The sequence below is a fragment of the Pollicipes pollicipes genome, unplaced genomic scaffold (genome assembly GCF_011947565.3).
Source record: "Pollicipes pollicipes isolate AB1234 unplaced genomic scaffold, Ppol_2.1 Scaffold_6686;HRSCAF=7923_pilon_pilon_pilon, whole genome shotgun sequence".
Taxonomy (NCBI): Eukaryota; Metazoa; Arthropoda; class Thecostraca; order Pollicipedomorpha; family Pollicipedidae; genus Pollicipes; species Pollicipes pollicipes.
The window spans coordinates 17,185,823-17,206,743 of NW_023596921.1; the positions used below are offsets into that span (position 1 = coordinate 17,185,823).

At 55.4% G+C, this 20,921-nt stretch overlaps 2 protein-coding genes across 2 annotated transcripts; one reads left to right on the plus strand and one right to left on the minus strand.

Moving 5' to 3' along the window:
- The first annotated feature begins 242 nt into the window (after positions 1 to 242).
- Positions 243 to 11,319, plus strand: LOC119107980 (cytosolic Fe-S cluster assembly factor NBP35). Its single transcript, XM_037231568.1, has 8 exons — positions 243 to 443; positions 2,598 to 2,661; positions 3,020 to 3,109; positions 3,764 to 3,920; positions 5,003 to 5,166; positions 7,467 to 7,562; positions 9,435 to 9,532; positions 11,290 to 11,319. The coding sequence occupies exons 1-8, from the start codon at positions 408 to 410 to the stop codon at positions 11,317 to 11,319; spliced, it is 735 nt and encodes a 244-aa protein (XP_037087463.1). The 5' UTR covers positions 243 to 407.
- Positions 11,320 to 13,242: 1,923 nt separating this feature from the next.
- LOC119107981 (venom protease) lies at positions 13,243 to 19,219 on the minus strand. The gene is made up of 6 exons (XM_037231569.1): positions 19,139 to 19,219; positions 17,978 to 18,031; positions 16,747 to 16,850; positions 15,088 to 15,350; positions 14,539 to 14,714; positions 13,243 to 14,197 (listed from the first exon to the last, which is right to left on the minus strand). Exons 1-6 carry the CDS (start codon positions 19,217 to 19,219, stop codon positions 13,985 to 13,987), a joined length of 891 nt encoding a protein of 296 aa, XP_037087464.1. The 3' UTR covers positions 13,243 to 13,984.
- Positions 19,220 to 20,921: the final 1,702 nt, after the last annotated feature.

Sequence of the window (20,921 nt, forward strand, 5' to 3'; positions counted from 1 at the left end):
CTGTGTGCTGCGTGCCAAGCACCCGCATTGGAAACAGGTGCGCAAGTCTCGTAGCTATGATCAGTTCACGACACTATGCCCGCTACCTCGAACACTGACTTGCTCTGAGGGCCAACTGCAGTGTAATGACGTCATTGTTGTTGTTTTCATTCGTCAAAAGACACACATTTCACAGTTTTGCAAGCTTTCGATCGCCATTAGCGAATACACCTGGGAACTTCCTCCGATTATTAAAGCGTATACGGCGCTGTAGGGACACTTGTGGAAGTTGTAAAAGGAATGGAATGTGGAGTGTGGAATTTTGGAGGACGGCAATGTCTTGAACGGAACGTTCCTCTCATCTATGGCTTATGGTTTTGAAGGTGTAAACTTCTCTACAAGTGAAAAGATAATTTTAGTTGACAGGGATGGATGAAGATATCACAAGATGCCCAAATGCTTTGGTGAGATGTGAAGGCATTCATTCCCCGCGTCACGTGTCAGCAATTTGTTTTTCTCAAATTTTGTTCCAGTACACAAATTCATTCACTATATGGTCATCTATCGAGCTTTAAGTAGCTTTCAGTTATTGAATGTTTCATGTATCTAGTTCAGGCTAAGGAAGTTCCGATGTGAACCCAACTGTTCATGATTCCTGTCCGCAGCAAATCAACAAGAATGTCTCCCAAAGTGGTTCTAGGATAGTTTATAAGCTTGCAACAGATATTAATTTCACCACTGCCTTACAGCACTCAATACCAGCAATGATGAAAAAACTTAAGGGGTTATGGTACTAAACTATTAACTTGGCAATAAATGAACTCCTGTTGTTGGCCACCATTACTGACACAATGCCCCAAGTGGCATGGCATGTGATCACCCTCAAGCTGATTAACATTATGCCATAAGGTTCAGGTGCTCATACAGTATATGATGTATGGCTGTTTAACAAGGTTGCATTTGTTTTGTGAGTCACTAAGTTTAGTGAGGTGTGGAGTCATTAATTTCATTGTGTATTTGAGTCACCAAGTAGCAACAAAAACCATATAGTCAAGACCATGTTTTCTGAAAAGGCTGAAACATCAATAAGTGAGGTGCACTTCTATTTTAAAATTGGGCTATCCAATAGACTGACTCTCTAACCAATGTTGGATAGTCCTGAACAGCTTGTATCATATTTATTATTGTTCTTGTTGATAGAATGATTGGTGATTGGGCTGGTTTCCCCAAGTGTTTTCCACCAGGTGCACCATGTTGCTCCCCACAGTGTTATTCTCTGTCTTGAAATTGCTCACACTTGCAGCTGATTTTTCAGATAAGTGATCCAAAATATTGTCTGTTCAATCCTTCACAAGGCACACCAACTTCTCTTGCCTCACTTGAAGAGAGGTACTATCCTGTGCAGTGAATATTCTTTTGAGTCATTTTATTCCATCAGTGCACCAGCTTGGAATGCAACTTATGTGAATCTTGTGCCTTTGTTTGCCCATCCTCATAACTAATACCTATTACTATTTGTTTATCATTGTTAACACTGGTGGCCTTGTTTATAGGGTGATAGTCTCCTGTGCCTGCTCAGATAATGGGGGTGGCTGAGGAGTTTTTGGGCTTGGTCTGTGAGGTTGCAGTATTGGCCTCTAGAGTTCTCACTGACCTCTGTCATATCAGTGCCTGCAGAGGCTGTAGGGTATGCAGGGAATCCAACCCAGGTCTCTCACATGGAGGCTCTGCATGTTCCCAACTGTGTCATTTCATCCTGGTCAGCTTGTCTGATATACACTTATGACAGTGATAGCTCTCACTGCTGTTGTGTCAGGAAGAAAACTCCTATTGTCAGGAAGTTAACTCCCATGCAGTGCTGGCTGGCATGGCCCAGCAAGCCACCATTCACTGGCAGTCCAGTTCAAGGTGTGGATATTTTACATCCCATACTAGGGCACAGAACAATACAGCTCCCCGCCCCCTGTGCACTAAGCATCACACCATCAGGACCCCAGCCAAATCACATGAAACCCATGAAATGCCATGAATACTAAAGCCACGCCTGCCAATGAGTGCCGACCTCGTCGCTCCTCTCACCCAGCCTCCACACCAGCCCAAACAGTACGCGGCTGCAGGCATTCGCAAGTTGGGCGCCAGTGTACTGCGATGTCATGCGGGCACTTAAACACATTTGGCACGCTGCCAGGGTCGGATCAAGCGATGAGGGATGTCACATGTGCACTTAAATGAGTTTCATGGTCTTGACCCTGGATCGTTCAGCTCATTCTGTGGTGCAATTCCATTAACTGGTGCTGTGCACTCATTGTACATGTGTGGTAGAATTGCTTTCAGAGCACATGCTGGTAGAATTGCTAAGTGGTCGTGAAAGTTTAGCATCAAGGTTTTTATTAAGGTGAAACTAGTGGGGAGGATGTCCAGGAATGTTGAAAAATTATTTGTTTTAGGTTCATTTGACTGTTACTTTAGCCAGGGAAAGTTAAGCATCTGGCTGTAATTTAACAAGGAAGTTGTCATCATTAAGATACTATTTTCACTGACGTCTGCTTGAAGAGGGTGCTGAACGCGTAGCGTGGTGCAGCATTCCACAGAAGTGAAACAGGATTTTTTGTCTTCAGGAGGAGGCGGGTCGAGCATTGGGATGCCAAGGCTGCCCTGGTCAAGCTCTCTGTCAGGCACAAGGTAACAACTGAATGTTTTCCCGTGTCATTTTCTTATTGCTTGTTGATGCCATGGATCAACATGGTTACTTTATATATATATATATATATATATATATATATATATATATATATATATATATGTATATATATATATATATATATATATATGTATATATATATATATATATATATATATATATATATATATATATATATATATATATATGCGTGCGCGTGCGCGTGCGCGTGCGCGTGTGCGTGTGCGTGTGCGTGTGCTTGTGTGTGTGTGTGTGTGTGCGCGTGTGCGTGTACGTGTGTGTGTGTGTGTGATTTTCGTTACGTAACAACAGATGCTGACCACATGTATAATTTCACAGGTGGTCCAGACCCCAAGCAAACAGCCCTCAACATTCGAATGAAGGCTATAAAACACAAAATTCTTGTCATGTCCGGCAAAGGAGGAGTGGGTAAGTGCAGCTTGAATAGTATACTGCGATGAAACATTTTCCAGCAAACATTTCCCAGCACACCAAGAACATCTGTTTGAACGCGCTGGTACCACCACACACTTAACGCGGTCTTTAAACGGCGAAGTCGGGGGCGTGTTTCGCCGAGTCTCGTGATGGCACTAATCTGTACCCCACGTAACCATCATGTAAAGGCGGGCTGTGGGCACTGATGCTAGCTGGTTCCGCTTATGCTATAGCCCTGCACCATGCATTTGTATATGCCAGCACAATTATGATCGAAAAAGCGCTGTCTTTATGTTTTGCATGGGTTTACTTAATGCGATCCAGTTAAGTCGCATCGGACGGTAGATGCAACACCAGTGTCGCACGTAACAGTGTCAATTGGCCGCACGACACCAGTGTCGTGCGGCTAATTGACGAGTCAGACTGACTCGCGATTTGAGCCCCCAAGCAATACGTTAACGCACAATCCTTTTGTGAACAAATGTCTACTTAGTTGCTTGTTTTCTCCAGACCGCCACCGAAGCTAGGCCCTGCCGGATGTGACCGGTGCTGGCGACTGTGACATCGAAGCCCCTGGCAGGCCAACTCCCCACGGGTGGCGTCTCCCGTGAGAGCCGCGCGTCCCCACCGGCCTGACTGTTCCCCCAGGCAAGTCGACGCTGGCGGCGAGCCTGGTGGTGCGGCTGTCTCGGCGCGGCCCGGTCGCTGCGCTCGACACGGACATCTGCGGCCCCAGCCTGCCGCGCCTGCTGGCCGTCGATGGCGCCGACATCATCAGCACGCCCTGGGGCTGGAAACCGCCCATGTGAGTCTCTGCGGCTGGAGGCGTCCCATGTAAGTCCGCCTGCGACCGGAGGCTGTCCATGCGGGTCCGCCTGGGACCGGAGGCTGTCCATGTGGGTCCGCCTGGGACCGGAGGCCGTCCATGTGAGTCCGCCGGGGCCGGAGGACGCCCATGTGATGGGTTTGCTTGGGGCTGGAGGTCGCCCATGTGGGTCTGCCGGGGCTGGAGGCCGGCCATATGAGTCTGCCGGGGGACTGTAGGCCGTCCATGTGAGTCTGACCTGATGCTGGAGGTGTCTGCAGGGAATAATTTGTCTGTCCGAGTCATGGCGGTTAAGATGTGTGAGTTTGCTTGAGGCCGGAGGCGGCGTGACCGCGCGTGTTTTCTGGAGGCCAGAGGCGGCCGTGCGACCATTGGCCATTGCCACAGCTGTGGCGATGGACAATGGTCGCGCATCCATCATTCATGCTGTGGTTCTGCACTGTGATAACAGTTATACTGCTTGATAAAGTTCGAATTCATGTAGCCATGAACTTGTTGATGTGTTTGAACGTGTATCGCGTGCTAAAGGGATTACCACTGCGCTAAGAAACAATCAGAAAATAGACTGAGTAGGCATGTTCACTGGTGTATCAGACAAGATGAGAGGCCAATGGAAGCATGCTATGCTAGGGAGCAAACCCGCTCAAGGGTAAGATATTTGGTCTTGTTTAGCGTTATTTATGTCCTCGTATCACGAAGGATGTCAACATGCTTTCACCATTCCGAGTGAAAATACAGCAATATTATTGACGCAGGCAAGGCATATAGCGTGTTTCGTCATCATGCTGATGTCGACTGATGATTTTGCCTAATTAAAATGAGTATGGTCTTTAAAATTTGCGTAACTATATGACCTGCGAAGCTCAATCTGATTTTGTCAAAGCTGCTAGCAGGTCCTGCAGATGCGGTGTGAATGCCAACATTTCGAGAAAATCAACTTGCATCGACGCAAATCAGCAGCAACGACATTGAACTGTATTCAATAATGAAGTGAGGCAGGCGTGGCGCGTGTGCCAATGTCGTCGCCGTACCGGCGCTGACGGCGGCTGTCCGTCGCGCAGCTCCAGCCTGGGCGGCGTGCGGGTGCTCTCAGTGGGCTCGATGCTGCCGTCCGACGAGTCGTCGGTGGCGCTCCGCGGGCCGCGCAAGACGCACCTGATCCGCTCCATGCTGGCCGACACGCTCTGGGGACGGCTGAGCTACCTGGTCATCGACACCCCTCCCGGTGAGGAGACCGGGGGCGACGCCCGGGCGTGCGGTCCCCACCGGACGGGGGGGGGGGGGGGCGACACCCCTCCCGGTGAGGAGGCCGGGGGCGACGCCCCGGCGTGCGGTCCCCCCCGGCCGGGGGGGGGGGGGGGCGACACCCCTCCCGGTGAGGAGACTGGGGGCGACGCCCGGGCGTGCGGTCCCCACCAGACGGGGGGGGGGGGGGGGGGGCGGGGATTGCTGCTCTTGCCATTTTGAAAGGACAAACATTTAGCTCATAGGGCTGCGTGGCAGAATGAATGAAGGAAGCACCCGTGTCGTCCTCAGAGCGGACCCCTTCCATCGCGCTACTGGCCACACCGGCCTAAGTGCGTCCTTGGAGCAGCGGCCGCTCCTGGTTCGGAGGGGTTGGAGAGGACCAGTGCGATGTAGCCATGCAGCCAACACCATGATGGCAACGAAGCGGTGCCCGGAAGCTGAGGGGGAACGGAGAAGTCAAGAGGGATGTAGGCCGGCAGGATTTAGGATGATAAGAGAAAATAACGCCGGCACGAAAAATCCGAATTGGGCATGCACGGGAGTACAATTTAAAATGGAAGAGGTCACCGGGGGTAAAAGTAAACATGGACTATCCTTGGAATAGAAAGGATTAAAGAGCACAATACTAGATAAGTCAGTAGGAAAACTATCCAGCGGTCATCACGTATGTCGAAATTAAATCCGGCGAGCGGGTTAGTCATTTCGGGTAAGCTCATAATGGGCCTCTTTGGAAACTACTATAATGTTCCGATTTTATTTACGGAGTGATAAATAGGGCACGATTGAATTCAGGCATCCGGGCCCGTTCCATGCTGTCCTCTCTTGTCCTGTCTGCGCCTTCCTGTTTCGGTATGCAGTCCGTAACGCTAGATCCCCGTTTTACCTGGTTCCGCCTCAGCCAGTCAAGTCTTGCCCGATCCGGGTCCGATCCGGATAATTCCGTCCCGATGCGGTCCGGTCTGGCACTTCTGTGTTTTGACCGCTTTGCCGGTGTCCCCCGCCCGGCTTGCTCCTGTTTTCCCCCGTTGGTCTGATCAGATCTGACCTGTCCTGTCCCGTCGGGCGCGATTCTGGCTGTTCGTAGTCTAGAGAAGTATCCTGTCCTCTCCTTTCCTGTCTGCGCCCAGCCCAGCCCGTCGCCCGAGGTCCTGTCCGGCCAGAGAGATCTGGCTGGGTTCCATCCAGTACGGTTAGGTCCAGTCCAGTCCAATCTAGCTAGGCTCAGTCCAGCTCATTCGGTCCGGCCAGGTTCAGTCCAGCTGGGCTCGCTCCGATCGGGTCTCATCAAGTCCATTCGAATTCAGTCCCGGCCCGGTCCGTGGGGTTGAGTTCAGTCCTACTCTGGCTGTCCTGGCACTGTCGGGCCAGTCTGTTTTGGTCCTTCCCATGAGCGGTGCATTAGCTGGCTTCATCCAATGCATTTGTGCATTTTGACTCTTCTGATCATCGTCATCATTTCGACTATGACCTTTTGTTTATTGGTATCCTTCTTGGATGCGCGTGATTGGTAAGGATTTTCGCGCCTTTGTGTTTTCGTGCTATATGTTTAAATGCGTTTTTTTTGGGCCGGCCTGTATCTGCTTTCAGTTCGGTGTTCACTAGTATCTCATGGTGCCTTTTGTACGTATGAATCTCCTTTCTCCGTTTTATGGTGTTCGCCATTGACAAAGCCATTTTCAGCTTCGCCTTTCCCTTTTTACCTGTTTTCTTTTCTCTTTTCGGGTTTATTTTAGTCATTTAACCAACTTGGGTTTGCCACTGACCTCTGACTGACTGACAGAGATATGTGAGAGAAGCGCATGTGCATACGGTTATGCTCACGGGCGTACTGACGTCCCCAATCACAGACTGACGCCACATCCGCGGTATCTGACGTGCTATCTGCGGCACGTGCTGACGTCCCCAATCACAACCTGATGCCACATCAGCTACATCTGAGGCAGGAATCCATTGAATGCCGTGCGCAGGAATCAGGTGTTATAATTATAATCCTGTGATGCCCGCCGGCTGGTGACTGCACGGCCTGCCCTGGCCGCAACTGACGTTACCAGCACCTTAACGCATGGGAAAACTCAGTAGACAGCGATCAGGTATTGAATGTATAACGCATCCATCTCCTGCATGCTGGTCGCGGGCGGCGCAATGTTGGCAAATGCGCTTGCATCGCTGATCTTCACTGACCCTGCCTTCTTGCCAGACTGCTTCACACAGTCCTGCTCTGGACACGTTGGAAGGCGAGAGCCACCGTGACAGGCGACGGGCCGTCTCTGGTTCCAGGGACCAGTGACGAGCATCTGAGTCTGGCCAAGCTGCTGCGAGAGACGAGGCCGGACGGCGTGGTGCTGGTGACCACGCCGCAGGACCTCGCCTGCGGTGAGAACCCCACCGCGCGCGGGTGGTCGCCCAGAGCCAGATCAGATGATTGGAAAACTGCCGCGCCGTTGCGACGCGTAGTCAGAAAACCGTGTATCAGGCAAAAAGCAACGTGCATGTCTTGAAGTTTGCCTGAAAATCGCCACGTGCCTATTAGTTCGAACATCATGTTCGCGTTTTCTCTCGCTTGATTTGCTACACCTTGCATGCAGGGAGATACGGTGGTAGTTGTGGGCTTTCTGACGAGGACCTCTTTTGGCCTGAGGAGGCCGATTCAGGGCGATGCTATTAATCGAGGCGAACGGCGGGGAGCTACTGTCGCCCCTGCGTTAATCACCGGGAGCAGGGCCTCCTCCGTGCGGCGGTCACAAGTCGGATGCTGTGCGGCGACAGGGCGGCACTCTCGGCCGGGACGGCACTCCCAGCGAGGTTGGCACTCCCAGCTAGGGCGGCACCCCCAGTCAGGGTGGCACTCCCAGTCAGGGCGGCACTCCCAGTCATGGCGGCACTCGCAGTCGTGGCGGCACTCCCAGCGAGGGCGACACTCCCGGTCAGGGCGGCACTCTCAGCCGGGACGGCACTCCCAGTCGTGGCGGCGCTCTCAGCCGGGACGGCACTCCCAGTCATGGCGGCACTGCCAGCGAGGGCGGCACTCCCAGCCGTGGCGGCACTCCCAGTCGTGACGGCACTCTCAGCCGGGACGGCACTCCCAGTCAGGCGGCACTGCCAGCGAGGGCGGCACTCCCAGTCAGGGCGGCACTCCCAGCGAGGGCAGCTCTCCCAGTCAGGGTGGCACTCCCAGTCAGGGCGGCACTCGCAGTCGTGGCGGCACTCCCAGCGAGGCGGCACTCCCAGTCAGGGCGGCACTCCTCAGGGTGGCACTCCCAGTCAGGGCGGCACTCGCAGTCGTGGCGGCACTCCCAACGAGGGCGGCACTCCCAGTCATGGCGGCACCCCCAGCGAGGGCGGCACTCCCCGTCAGGGCGACCAGCATTCCGGCGTGCGGTTTAAAGCCGCCTCCAGGAATGGCGAGACGTTGCGAGGGTACGGGATGAAGGGTACGTGGAGGGTGAACGCGGATGGAGTAGCAGATCCATCTGGGACGGACAGTGGCATCTTTGTAACTGGCTAGGAGTGTAAACCAAACTGCCGAGTAAATCGGCGGAAAATCCCCTGCTGCAAGTCCACACACAGAGGGCCGGTGACCACGTGACGTATGGGCATTGCCGGTAGGCGGCCGAGCGGGCTCAGTCAGTTCAGGGAATGCAGCGCGGCCTGAAATGGTGTGAAAACGATAATTTCACTGCGACAACCCCGAAGCGGCCGTGACGTAATAGAGTATTTAGTGGTTAGTGGGCGGTGAACTGCCACACGACGTGCAAGGAGACGGTTCTGAATGTCGTGGACTGCGCTATTCGTACGGTATTCATGTCAGTCCTAGGTAGACAACTGAGGTATTAAACTGGTGCGTGTTCCTTCTCTTTAGATTGGATAATGGCATCGTAGCAGCATTGTCAATCGCTGACACAAGACAGATAACGGTGACTGCCTGTCGGGGGGGGGGGGGGGGGCAGTTGCACCATCGAATGATCCATTGCGCATAAAATCCTCAAGGACATCTAAGCATCCACGTGCCCTAATGGGACCGATTTAAGTTCGATTTTGCCTTCAGTGCCATCCTGGCCATGCAGTCGGTCCTCGTCCTGCGTGCATGTGGGTTAAGCAGCCGAGAGCGACCTCTGCATCAGCCGAGCTCCTGCGCCCGCTTCCCGAGCGTGGGCGTGCGCGCGTGCGTGCGTGCGTGTGCGCGTGTGCGCGTGTGCGCGTGCGCTGCGGTGAGGTGTGTCACACCGGCCGCGGTCGTGCCGGCAGGCGTGGTGCGTCGCCAGATCACCTTCTGCCGTAAGGTCGGGCTCCACATACTGGGACTCGTCGAGAACATGGCCGACTTCGTCTGCCCCTGCTGTCAGGTAAACGGACGACATACCAGCGGAGCGTGCAGAACGGCGCAGACTGGACAGCATTCGAATGTGTTGGCTACTCTGCGATAAGTTTAACTCGTACTACTGTACGTGAACAAAATATTTGGGTCCTGCTGACTTAAATGGTGCTTTACGATGGGAATTGTATATATATATATATATATATATATATATATATATATATATATATATATATGCATTATGAAAATTTTTCATGGTTTGAAAAGTGCGTGCTTTGTTCATGTTATTATGTGGCAAATCGCACACGTATCGACAGTATGTGTGAACAGGAGGTGCAAGGTGCGCTCATAATCATGTAATTACCGTCAACTTGAGCAGCGAAGTTAAATACCGCGACAATTCGGGTCTTAACATTTCCAGCACAAGTCATGTCACATTTACATACAGCTGGTAAACACCATGGTATGGCATGGCAACACCATCTTTGTACGTACATTATGTTCCACGCTCAATATTCAAGTGCGTGAACATACATGGGTGACAATCCTTCATTCGTCTGTAACTTCGTTCCATATTGTTTACTGAAGTCCTCTCAACAATGCGGGTCCTTTCGGAGAATTTATCATACTTCAATTATCATGTATCCGGTTTTATCGACGCTCGCTAAGCCAAGGAACACGGTCAAATGTGAGGCGTTGCAGCACGTCACACGTGACTCAACCCGCAGCAAGGTGCATCCAGCAGACCGCTAGACAGAGCAGAGATGGCTGGAGCAGACACAGCCGGGTATTCCCCTCATTTCGCCTCTGCTGCGGTAATGCCAGGAAGCTGAGACGATGAACACGGCCATACATAGAACCATCGGGGCGAGCCCGACCTCGGCACGTGGCACGCTGGCGGCAGGGCGCACAGACCGGCAGCGCGCGGGCTCAGCCGCCCGCGCGACGCCCCTCATCACCGTCACGTGACAGTTTGGCCGTCGCATCGGGTCGGTGCTCATCGCATGCGCGCTTGTGTCGGGCGGCACCCAACCGCGCCGCCTGTTCGCGCAGGCGCGCTGGCGCCGGCGGCGGCGCCAGCTGGCTTCCGGGCCGCCGGCCGCAGCGTCCGGACGCCGGGCGCCGGCTGCCGGATGGGTCACGTGGTTGTTGGGTCAGCACCGTTGGCCACCCACGTGACGAGATGTAGGCAACACGTCCTCACTGCGTCACGGTCACATGCTGTGGGCCAGATGCTGTATCTCTCAGTGCGGTCATGATGCAGCAGACCAGACGCTGCACCCTCAGTGCAGCGATGGTGCAGCGGACCAACGGTGTACTCTCAGTGCAGCGATGGTGCAGCGGACCAGACGGTATACTCTCAGTGCAGCGATGGTGCAGCAGGCCAGACGGCGCACTCTCAGTGCAGTAATGGTGCAGCAGACCAGACGGTGCACTCTCAGTGCAGTGATTGTGCAGCAGACCAGACGCTGCACTCTCCGTGCAGTGATGGTGCAGCAGACCAGATGCTGTACTTGTGCATCTTCTGGCGGCATGTTTCTGCGTCCCAGTCACAGCAGCACTCAACAACGCTTTGGTCATGCCACCATTCGCAGTTTCACTACATCACCGGTCTGGTTTGCCTTATCTACCTGAACAGCCGTCTGACCAGCCTTCCCACCCGAGAAGTGTTATGGTCCCCCCCTCTCACACACGCACACACACATACACACCGCACGCACGCACGCACGCACGCACGCACGCACGCACGTCCGTGGACCAGTCTGACCTTGTCCCCCGGTCCAGGAGCGGTACCGGCTGTTCGCCGACGACTAGCTCGGCTGCCAAGGTCACGGCTGACTTCGGTCTGCCTCTGCTCGGCTCCGTGCCGCTGGACTGCGACCTCGCCGCCTGCTGCGAGGTGGGGCACGACTTTGGCGCCAAATACCCGCAATCCCGCGCCGCCGCCGAGCTGGACAAGATCGCGGCCGAAGTGGCGCGACTCTGCGAGCAGAGCTGATTGCCTCATGCACTCAGGGCTTCTGGCGACGGTGGAGTTAGTGGAGGGGATTGGTCACTCCACGTGGAGGACATGGTCGGTGGAGATGGCCCACTCGCTTGCGGGGTGAGGTGTGATCCTTTAAACTAATGCGCCCGCCGATGCTGACTCGGATCGGGGGCGGCCGATCGCTCTTCCAGCTGGGCTGTGGTGACTGAGGTCACTGTGGTGGTCATGGTTAACATATGATTCCGAAGCGCAGGTCAGCAGCAGAAGGCCCCGAGTGGGGGCCAGGTCATGGCTTAAGCAGGTCATCTTCCGTCTAAGCAGAGGCTCCTGAGGGTCGTGAGCAGAGCCTGAGCCACGTGCCGTGCCAGCCGCGTGCCACGCGCTTAAGCATGAACGGCATTTACAGCTCATTTGGTGTGTTGATCAAGCAGCAAAAATCTGCAGCGCGCATGGCCTACGGCTGTCGAAGTATATCGGGTACGGCTTTAGAAAGAGGATGGTCTCATCTAACCCCATGTTAACATCTCACCAAGTACACATTCAATTAGGGGGGGGGGGGGGGGGGGGGTGTTGGCGGGCACAGATGCCTGACATGCCACTGGACGTAAAGTAATGACATGTGTATGGCATGACGGGGCATATAAGCTCATGAAGGATTGCATGTCGGCGTGGGGTAATTAAGATGCGGGTTTAGGATGTGACAATTGGCAGACCCGCGCCCGGACGCAATCCATCTGCTGTGGAGAAACGCTGCTGCATGACGGTCGAACGTGACATATAGTCGCTGTAAAGTGGGTGCGTTGCTATTCCATGTTAGTTCTCAATCGCTGTGATCTAACGTTTGGGTCTTACTTTCTTCACATGTTACCGTTTTGCAAGAATCTCTACAGGTATTATTGCGACAATAGTGTATTTTGTCAAAGGTGTTGCTCGGTTTGCGTACACATCTCGGAGTGGCGATATTGGCTCCATGCCTTATGTGGCCTCACACCACAAAGCCATTTTTGATGAAACACATAATCCGTGGCGTCCGTTACCCGATCCGCGCATTTGCCAGTGCAATATCACTGATTACAGTAGCATGTCCCGCAGTATAATCCTCCGGTTCCAAACTGCCCTTTGTGTACTTGTTGGGGCGGCCTGCGTCATGTTAGAAATGCTCATAAAACTGGAATTGTTATGTATTTTTTCGTCAATATTGGCGACATGAGGTGCAATATACAGCTATTTAGAATCATTCGCGTTTTGTTTTGAACACGTGTTAATGCCGATCGGCGCACGGCCGACCGGCCCGCACCTTCCGCTGGCGTGGCTGTCGCCAGCAGCTGGTGTGACTCACACCAGCGGCTGGTATGGCTCCAGCCAGCGACTGGCGTGGCTCCTGCTAGCGGCTGGTGTGGCTCCCATCAGCGGCTGGTGTGGCTCCCGCCAGCGGATGGTACGGCTCCAGCCAGCGGCTGCGGCTCCCGTCAGCGGCTGTCGTGACTCACGCCAGCGGATGACGTGGCCCGCCGGTGTTGAGGGCCCACAGCAGTCAGTGCTGGACACAGCGGCTACTGTGAAGGCTCGAGGCCAGACAGTGGGAGACGTGGGACTGCGCACACCTTGTCCGGTCGCAGCAGGCGCACCGCAGGGATTGGTGGCCAGGCTGGGCTAGACTCATGACATGTGCCTTACAGGGTGTCTTGGCCGACATGTGGTTCGTTCCCGACAGATACGCTGCAAATATGGATGTTTTTTTATTGAAGACTCATTCATCTAACACAAACAAAAGCAGATCTGACGCATGTCTTAGCGCGAGGCTCGTCCCAACAGGCACTCGGTGGTAGGGATGGCTGGGTTGAACACGTAGTCTTCTCTTCATCTCACACTGCAGAGATCGGTGGCTTGCGTAAGGCCGTTTGGCTGGGGCAGGATTCATCTCGCGTAACAGCTCAGCTCAGGAGATCGACAGTTTGGCTTTGGATATGATGCGTCCCAAGAACACGCATTGCGGGGATCCGAGGACTTGGCAAATTACATGACAAACCACAAGCAAAGCAACTTTACAGATCGCGATGGCTTGCCTGCACTAGAAACATTCCAGGTCGACAGTGCAGACCTGTTTCTAACTGTCCTGCAGACGTCGGTGGCCTCACGTGTCCCGCTGTCACTGCCTCCGCTCGAGCCGAGCGTTCAACAGACCCACCGCCAAGCGTGACAGCTCGTGAGAGCTGGGAGCACACGGCCGCCGCGCATGAGCTGGCCGCACTGTTCGGCGGTTCGCAGCGTCAGCGTGGCAAGCTGATCACTGCTGGCTGCGCTGGCCGCGACGGCTCGGTTCAGCTGGTGGCCCGTCACAGTGATTTCTGCCGCACGGATCCGTGGCTCGGTCGGATCTCTGCCGCACGGGTCCGTGGCTCGGTCGGATCTCTGCCGCATGGATCCGTGGCCCGGTCGGATCTCTGCCGCGGCAGGCGGACCGGCGAGCTTGGCGTCCCGGCCAGCGACGCGTTACCGGCGCGGCACGATCGCCTCCGTGAGGTCAGACAGTCGGCTGCTTCGACTCCTGGTCACGGCCCGGATGAAGTTGAGGTGGTGCTTGATACTGGTGTAGAGGCCTGGGAACTCGGGGTTGCCGCAGCCGAAGCCGCTGCCGATGACGCCGATCTGGTAGTAGGTGTTGCTGACGTCGTCGTGCTGCATCAGGGGTCCGCCCGAGTCGCCCTAGGGACGGCAAAGGTGCGGTCAGGAGAGGGGGGGGGGGGGGGGGGGGGGGCCGCTGGGGCGGACGCCATACGCGTCAACCAGCCTGAAACCTTCATTGCTGTCCGCACGGAAATGGTGCCAGTGGCAGATCAGTTCTGTGTGGTGCAACATGCCACAGATGGACTGGAAAGACGAACTGAGGTACGATCCCATTCAGTGGCGACATCCGGCTACATTACTCGGACGCTCAGGCGGCTTCAGAGACCGCTGAGCAGCATTTAGATCAAAAGAGCATATGACGACGGTTGCTGTCTATGATCTGTGGCAGTGATGACGCAGCCTCAGCTGCCGGGCCTCACCTGGCAGGCGTCGACGCCACCCTTCTCCTGGCCGGCGCAGATCACGTGGCTGAGGATGCCGTTCGGGAACTTGTCGAAGAACGCATCGCCTAGCCGGGCGTACGAGGCGTTGCAGACCTTGCGGCGAACCAGCTTGATCTGCGCCTCCTGCAGCTGCGGCGTCAGCTCGCCGCCGTCTGCCACACATGTGACACGTGAACACGAGGAAGAAACGCTGAGGGTGGCAGAGAGTCTGAACGTGCAGGCTCTCTCGCGGAGGGTAGCAAATGGAGTGTCGAGATCCGAGGTCATGGGCGATGACAAGATGTGAATCACCATTACAATCCATCCTCATTAGAAGGGACGATGCGGTGATACATGTAGGAAAACGACTATAAATAGGCTGTGAATGTATGAACGCGCGAAGCATCTATATAAATCAACTGGAGGGTGCTGCGCACGCGTGATGCGGTACAACAGCCCGCGACAACGCTCAAAGTACACGACTGCGCACTCCTGACCGTTCAGCCCATTCGTCGAGCCTTCCGCCGAACATATTCGGAGACTCACTGAATTCCATGTAGCCGTGGCCGGTGATCTTGGCCGTCTGCCCGCGCCGGAGCCGCAGGTCGGCCGGCGGCAGGCAGATGGGCCTCACCCGGCGCGAGAACTGCACCGCCCGGCGAAGCGTCACCACGGCCAGGTCGTGGTAGGCGCGCGGCGGCCGGTACCTCGGGTGCAGCGTGATCTTGGCGATGCGCCGCCGCTCCGACTGGTCGCCGCTGTTGAAGTCGGCCGCGATGTTGGAGTCGCCGAAGTGGACCACATTCGGCCTGGAGGGAGAGGCGGGGCGTTGGTGGCGGCAGGTCCACGGCCGCGCGCAGCGGAAACGGCGACAAGGGAAAACGGCGTGCCAGCGTGCATGTTGCGTCCTGCTCAGTTTAATGCCCAGCTGGATTCTTAGCCAAATCGTAAGTGCCTACTCTTCTTTTGAACACGCGTTTGTTTCGCGTGGCTTCATGCCTCCAGCTCGGCTGGGAGCTGCGCCGGCCCAGGTTCATAAGCAAGGTTGTTGTGCTTCGGTGCGTGCTTGGGACGTAGCGTTGGCCGCCAGTGGCTTGAAATCCAGCAACGCTCCCGCTTGCATGCAATGAGCTCTTCCGATCCAAGACACTCTGGGGTTTAGAAAGCATATCATGCCCAGGCACCGACATTTTCAGACCAAAATTTTTTCCGCTGCATCGCCTAGGGTGTTATTAGCGACGGCTTTCCCTGTCAGGCTAAGGGCGAAGGCTGGGGGGAAGCCGTAGGTACGCGAAGTGTGTGATAACCTTCCTTATGTGGCTTTATACGCTAGTAACCCGTCAATGAACCGACTTCGAAACTTATACAAATGCAGGAATCTGCCGTCCAAGTTGTGGACAAACGGTAACCGGTAAGTTCCAGGACTTCGACGTCACAGGAGGCGCGGACGCGGCCTTTCCGTGTGCGCACCACGGGCTTTGGGCGGATCCTGTTAGCAACTTCCTTACGGGGCACAGCCATGTCGCTTCCACGTCCCTGGTAACTTTCACAGTTCGGGTATGATAATTAAATACTGGAATACCTTCGCGCTGCTCCGCGTTGCGCCCACTTCAAACACGGTCGCAGGCCGGGACAGTGCGACACTCTAGTGTGGCATTTGGTGTGCTGGACTTTTAAGCGTGTATTGTACAAAACTGCGCTGTCGCCCGCCTACCATACAAAATCAAGGATATCAGAAAGGGAAAAAACAGCATCGCTGATTACAGGCGTCTGTGCTATTCATCATTTCCCTGGAACCTGGCATTTTCAACTACCCACACGCGTGTAATTCTCCAAACCCGTTCAGAACTTACCGCAGGAATCCGGCTGGGTGTTGAACGAATAATGAGCACAAAAAATCACCGCCGGCATGTGCGACGAAGCTATCTGCTTCTACCAGATAATCCACCCTCACGCCATCGAATTCTTTCCCGCAGTCTTTGTGTAATGCGTGACATTTCGTGACCATGTCGCAGGGCATGTGGCCCTACACGCGACACTTTTTTCCCGGCGATGGGACACAGCTTGTCAAGCTGGAACTCCACGTCAGGGCTCCGTTCGGAGCTTGGAGGCGGGTTTTCCACTCCCGGGCTTACCAGCTTCGACAACCGACCGGTTTCTGAGACACGGCTGCGGCGGCGGACTGAGTGGTCACGTGGTACTGACCTGCCTTGCACGCAGTGCGCCGCTGTGATGACGTGGTACTCATCGATTATGCTGCCGCCGCAGAGCCAGGTGATATCTGAGCCGTTGGCCTTCCCGATCACGGCCTGGGGTAAGGGACAAGACTGCTCTTTAGATTGGAAAACAGCATCAGTCTTTTGGAGCAGTTCATCACAGAAGTGCGACCACACAAACAGCTTACAAGGACTGAAACCATCTAAACCGTATGTATCACCGCGCCGGGCCGATGGAGGCATTTCAAGACCCCTCCAGTTTTTCACCGGTAAACAAAACATCTCAAAGCACAGAGGACTGACATTTCGCTTACCCGTTCCTTGTTTTTTAACACCCTCTGTCGAACCTATCATTCCAGGTCATACCAGGTCACTGACCCAAAGCGACCCACAGAGGTCCACCCGGAAAAGGCGTGGAAAAATGTTAAAAGGCTGGTAACCCTTTCGGTCTGAATCAATTTTGCTAAAGCTTGAGTGAAAGATAGGCCGCCATAGTACAATTGGTGTGTTTAGGGATTTTCGATAAATAAATGACATTGGTTATTTGGCCGTTAAAAAACGCGTTCACAAGCAGGGGACAAAAGGGAAATGCTGGAGCTGTGTATGTGCCGTAGTGAGCAGGTTAACGTCATCTGATCTGACCCGTGATTGAAAGTTTAAAGGGGTATGAGTGAACTTCCAAAAATAGTGTTGTTTAAATTGGTTAATGAAATTCGATTTCGTATGCTTTAAACCTTTAATCTTTGTATTTCAACGGACGCACCTTGCTCTTTAGTGAACTCTAGTAACCTCAACATCAGTTTGACTTGAAACCTTTGAGGTCATTGAGGTCTCAACTGGTTCAGTGAGACCTTCTCACCCATACGTATTTATTTTTGTGCAATACATGCGAGCCAAAATCCCGCGGGGCGTCGAAGCAGATGGGCCTCGGTCGCGGCCAAGGTGGCGCTGCAAACGGGCTGGACGCGGGGGACGCCGCGGCTTTCAGTATTCAATAGCTTCTCGGCCTGCGGCCGTCTTATCAAGTGGCGAAGCATAGCGCAAATGTCAGTCTCTCCATCCTGCGTAGTTCGAGCGCAAAGTCACCACGACCACCCAGCAGAGATGGCCAGCAGGTCTCCACCAAGCGCAGTGACACCAGAGCACGCTCACGCCGGTCAGGACACGTGGAGGGACAGGCTGCTGCCCGCTTCTGGCCAAGCTGTGCGGCCAGCACTCACCATCCAGGGCCAGCGGCCGCTGACGCTGGTGGAGCCCCCGGCGACGCGAGCCTCCTGCCAAAGGCGCCGCCGGCCACGGAGAACAAGGGGTCGACGTCCGGGTGGAGGTGCCGCAGAATGTCAGCCGCAGACGGATCGGCCACCACCACCGTATCGGATCGGCCGCAGACTGCCGGCCGTCCGGCAACTCGTCAGGGCTGGGCGGGGAGGGACAGAGCGGGGCGGGGCGGGACAAGGGCTAGCTGGCGACTCGTCTGGGCTGGGTGGGGCGGGACAGGGCCAGCTGACGACTCGTCAGGGCTGGGCGGGGGCGGGACAGGGCCAGCTGACGACTCGTCAGGGCTGGGCGGGGTGGGACAGGGCCAGCTGACGACTCGTCAGGGCTGGGCGGGGCGGGGACAGGGGCCAGCTGGGCGGCTCGTCAGGGCTGGGCGAGACGGGACAGGGCCAAGCTGGCAGCTTCATCAGGGCTAGGTGGGGCGGGGACAAGGGCCAGCTAGCGGCTCGTCAGGGCTGGGCGGGGTGGGACAGGTGGGTGGCGCGGGGCAGGGACCGGGCGGCGCGGGGACAGGGCTGGGTGGCGCGGGACAGGGCGGGGCGGCGCGGGACAGGGCCAGTTGGCGGCTCGTCGGGGCCGGGCGGGGCGGGAAAGGGCCAGAGTCACAATCCTTTCAGCTCGACCGTCTTTCAGTGCCGCCATTGCCCGCGAGGACTTGTCGCAGGAACGCGATGAAGCGTTAGAGCGATGGCCCGGCTCGATATCACGGCCCGACGCCACAAGTGGGGTGCGTCGCCTCCCGTGGGTGGGTCGGGACGGGTCACATACGGCAGTAGACACGCCCAGCTCGGACACCACCGCACCTCAGATGCTTCATTTAAAAGTCTTTCGTCCCGTCTGCTCAGTATGATGCATATTTTCGGGCCAGCATTGCTCACCGGCCGCCTTAGGGAACGCGCGTAAGTCTAACTGGGAAAACGCGGTTAGGCACACATCGTTTGACCAGCAAAATAAGCCGGGAGATACAAGCGACAACCCTTCGGCTATGGCTTATACCAATGCGCGACGTGTTTCTGCGAGGTGGTGCACGACCCTTCCTTCGTATCACAGGTTCACTCACTGTTATCCACGTGACTCTGACTCGGTGGGCGCGTGGTCCTCGCCCTCGGCCTCTTGGTGACACGCTCCTCACGCTCCATCGGAAATGGCTTCACCGTCGGCATCTGGTCCATCGTCTCCTTCATGGGTACCCTCCCCGCCCTCCTGCTCCGGCACGGACGGCTCCGGGCTAGCGGGCAGGGGCGGCAGGGGCGCGACGGTTGGCATTCGTTCTGACTGCCTGCCACTGGAGAAGGTCGGCCAGAAATCTCTGCCGGAGGTTGTGGCGCCCGCTGCGGCAGGCAGGCGCAGAGAGGCGGCCGTCAGGGGAGGACAGGCCTGTCAGGTCACGTTCAGGCTACTAGCGGACGGTCAGACTTCCAGGGGACGGCCAGACTGTCAGGTGAGGGCAAGATGTATTTGGACCTCATGCAACACCTGAGCGGTCGAAATGAAATCGTTGGCATCGACAAAAAGCTACTCTGATGCAGAAGGTCAGCCCACACAAAGATTCGAGAAGAACCGGCAAGTCCGAGTGGCTCTGAACCAGAGCGGTTTCCTTGCCAGGGGCTGTGCGCACAAGGGTTCATCGTCAGGCGTGATCCCCCAGGAAGCAGGCACGCCGTAAAACACTCCACCCTGCTCACGAACCGGGTGCGGGGCAGCAGATGAAGGGCTGTCCGCTTCGCCAGTAGCAGAGCCGCGTTCGTATCGAGCGCAGCACGTATGTGAAGCTGGCGGTCCGACTGCACTGCTTCACCGTCTGACACATGCCGACTGTGCCCCGCGGCGTCCAGCATTTGTGGACCGGAGTCACGTGGTCACCTGCGGCGAGACGCCGGTGTTATCGACAGCGGGAGACGCCGACACTGTCGACAGCGCGCTACGCAGACGTTATGGACAGCGTGAGACGCCGATGTTACTGACAGCGTGAGACGCCGACTTTATCGACAGCGTGATACGCCGACGTTCTCGACAACGTGATACGCCGACGTTATCGACAGCGTGATACGCCGACGTCGATAGCGTGAGACGCCAGCGTTATCAACAGCGTGAGACGCCGACGTTATCGACAACGTGATACGCCGACGCTATCGACGGCGTGATACGCCGAAGTTGTCGATAGCGTGAGACGCCAGCGTTGTCAACAGCGTGAGACGCTGGAATTTCGACAGCGTGAAGCACCGGCGTTATCGACAGCGTGATACGCCGACGTTGTCGATAGCGTGATACGCCGACGTTATCAACAGTGTGATACGTTGACGTTATCGACAGCGTGATATGCCGACGTTGCCGATAGCGTGAGACGCCAGCGTTAGCAACAGCGTAAGACGCCGGAGTTTCGACAGCGTGAGACGCCGGCGTTATCGATAGCGTGATTCGCCAGCGTTATCAACAGCATGAGACGTCAGCGTTATCAATGGCGTAAGGCGCTGGCAGCGTAGGACGTTGCATACCGTTTTCACAGTACACGGGCAAACGCGCATACACGGTGCTCTCTGCTAGAACCTGGATGGGAACATGGAGACGCAGCCTTGATGGGTGTGGTTTGAATGGTTTTAAGTTGAAGTTCTGCTACAAATAGGGATTAGCTCCGATGGATCGTGGAAGTGTTAGGAATGCGAGTCACGGAAGGATCATAAAGTGATGTAGTGATATGAAGACCGGCTGGTTTTTGTTTTCGTTTTCGTTTCGCTTTCGTCTATGATTAAGGACAAAACTTCGTTAGCCCGTTTTCTCGGTACTTATCAAGGCAGCCATCTTACGATAGGTTCATCTCTCCACCAGAAGGCAAAATTGCAAAAAGATAGTGACGACTGATGTCGTATTGCAGTATTTAATGTTCAA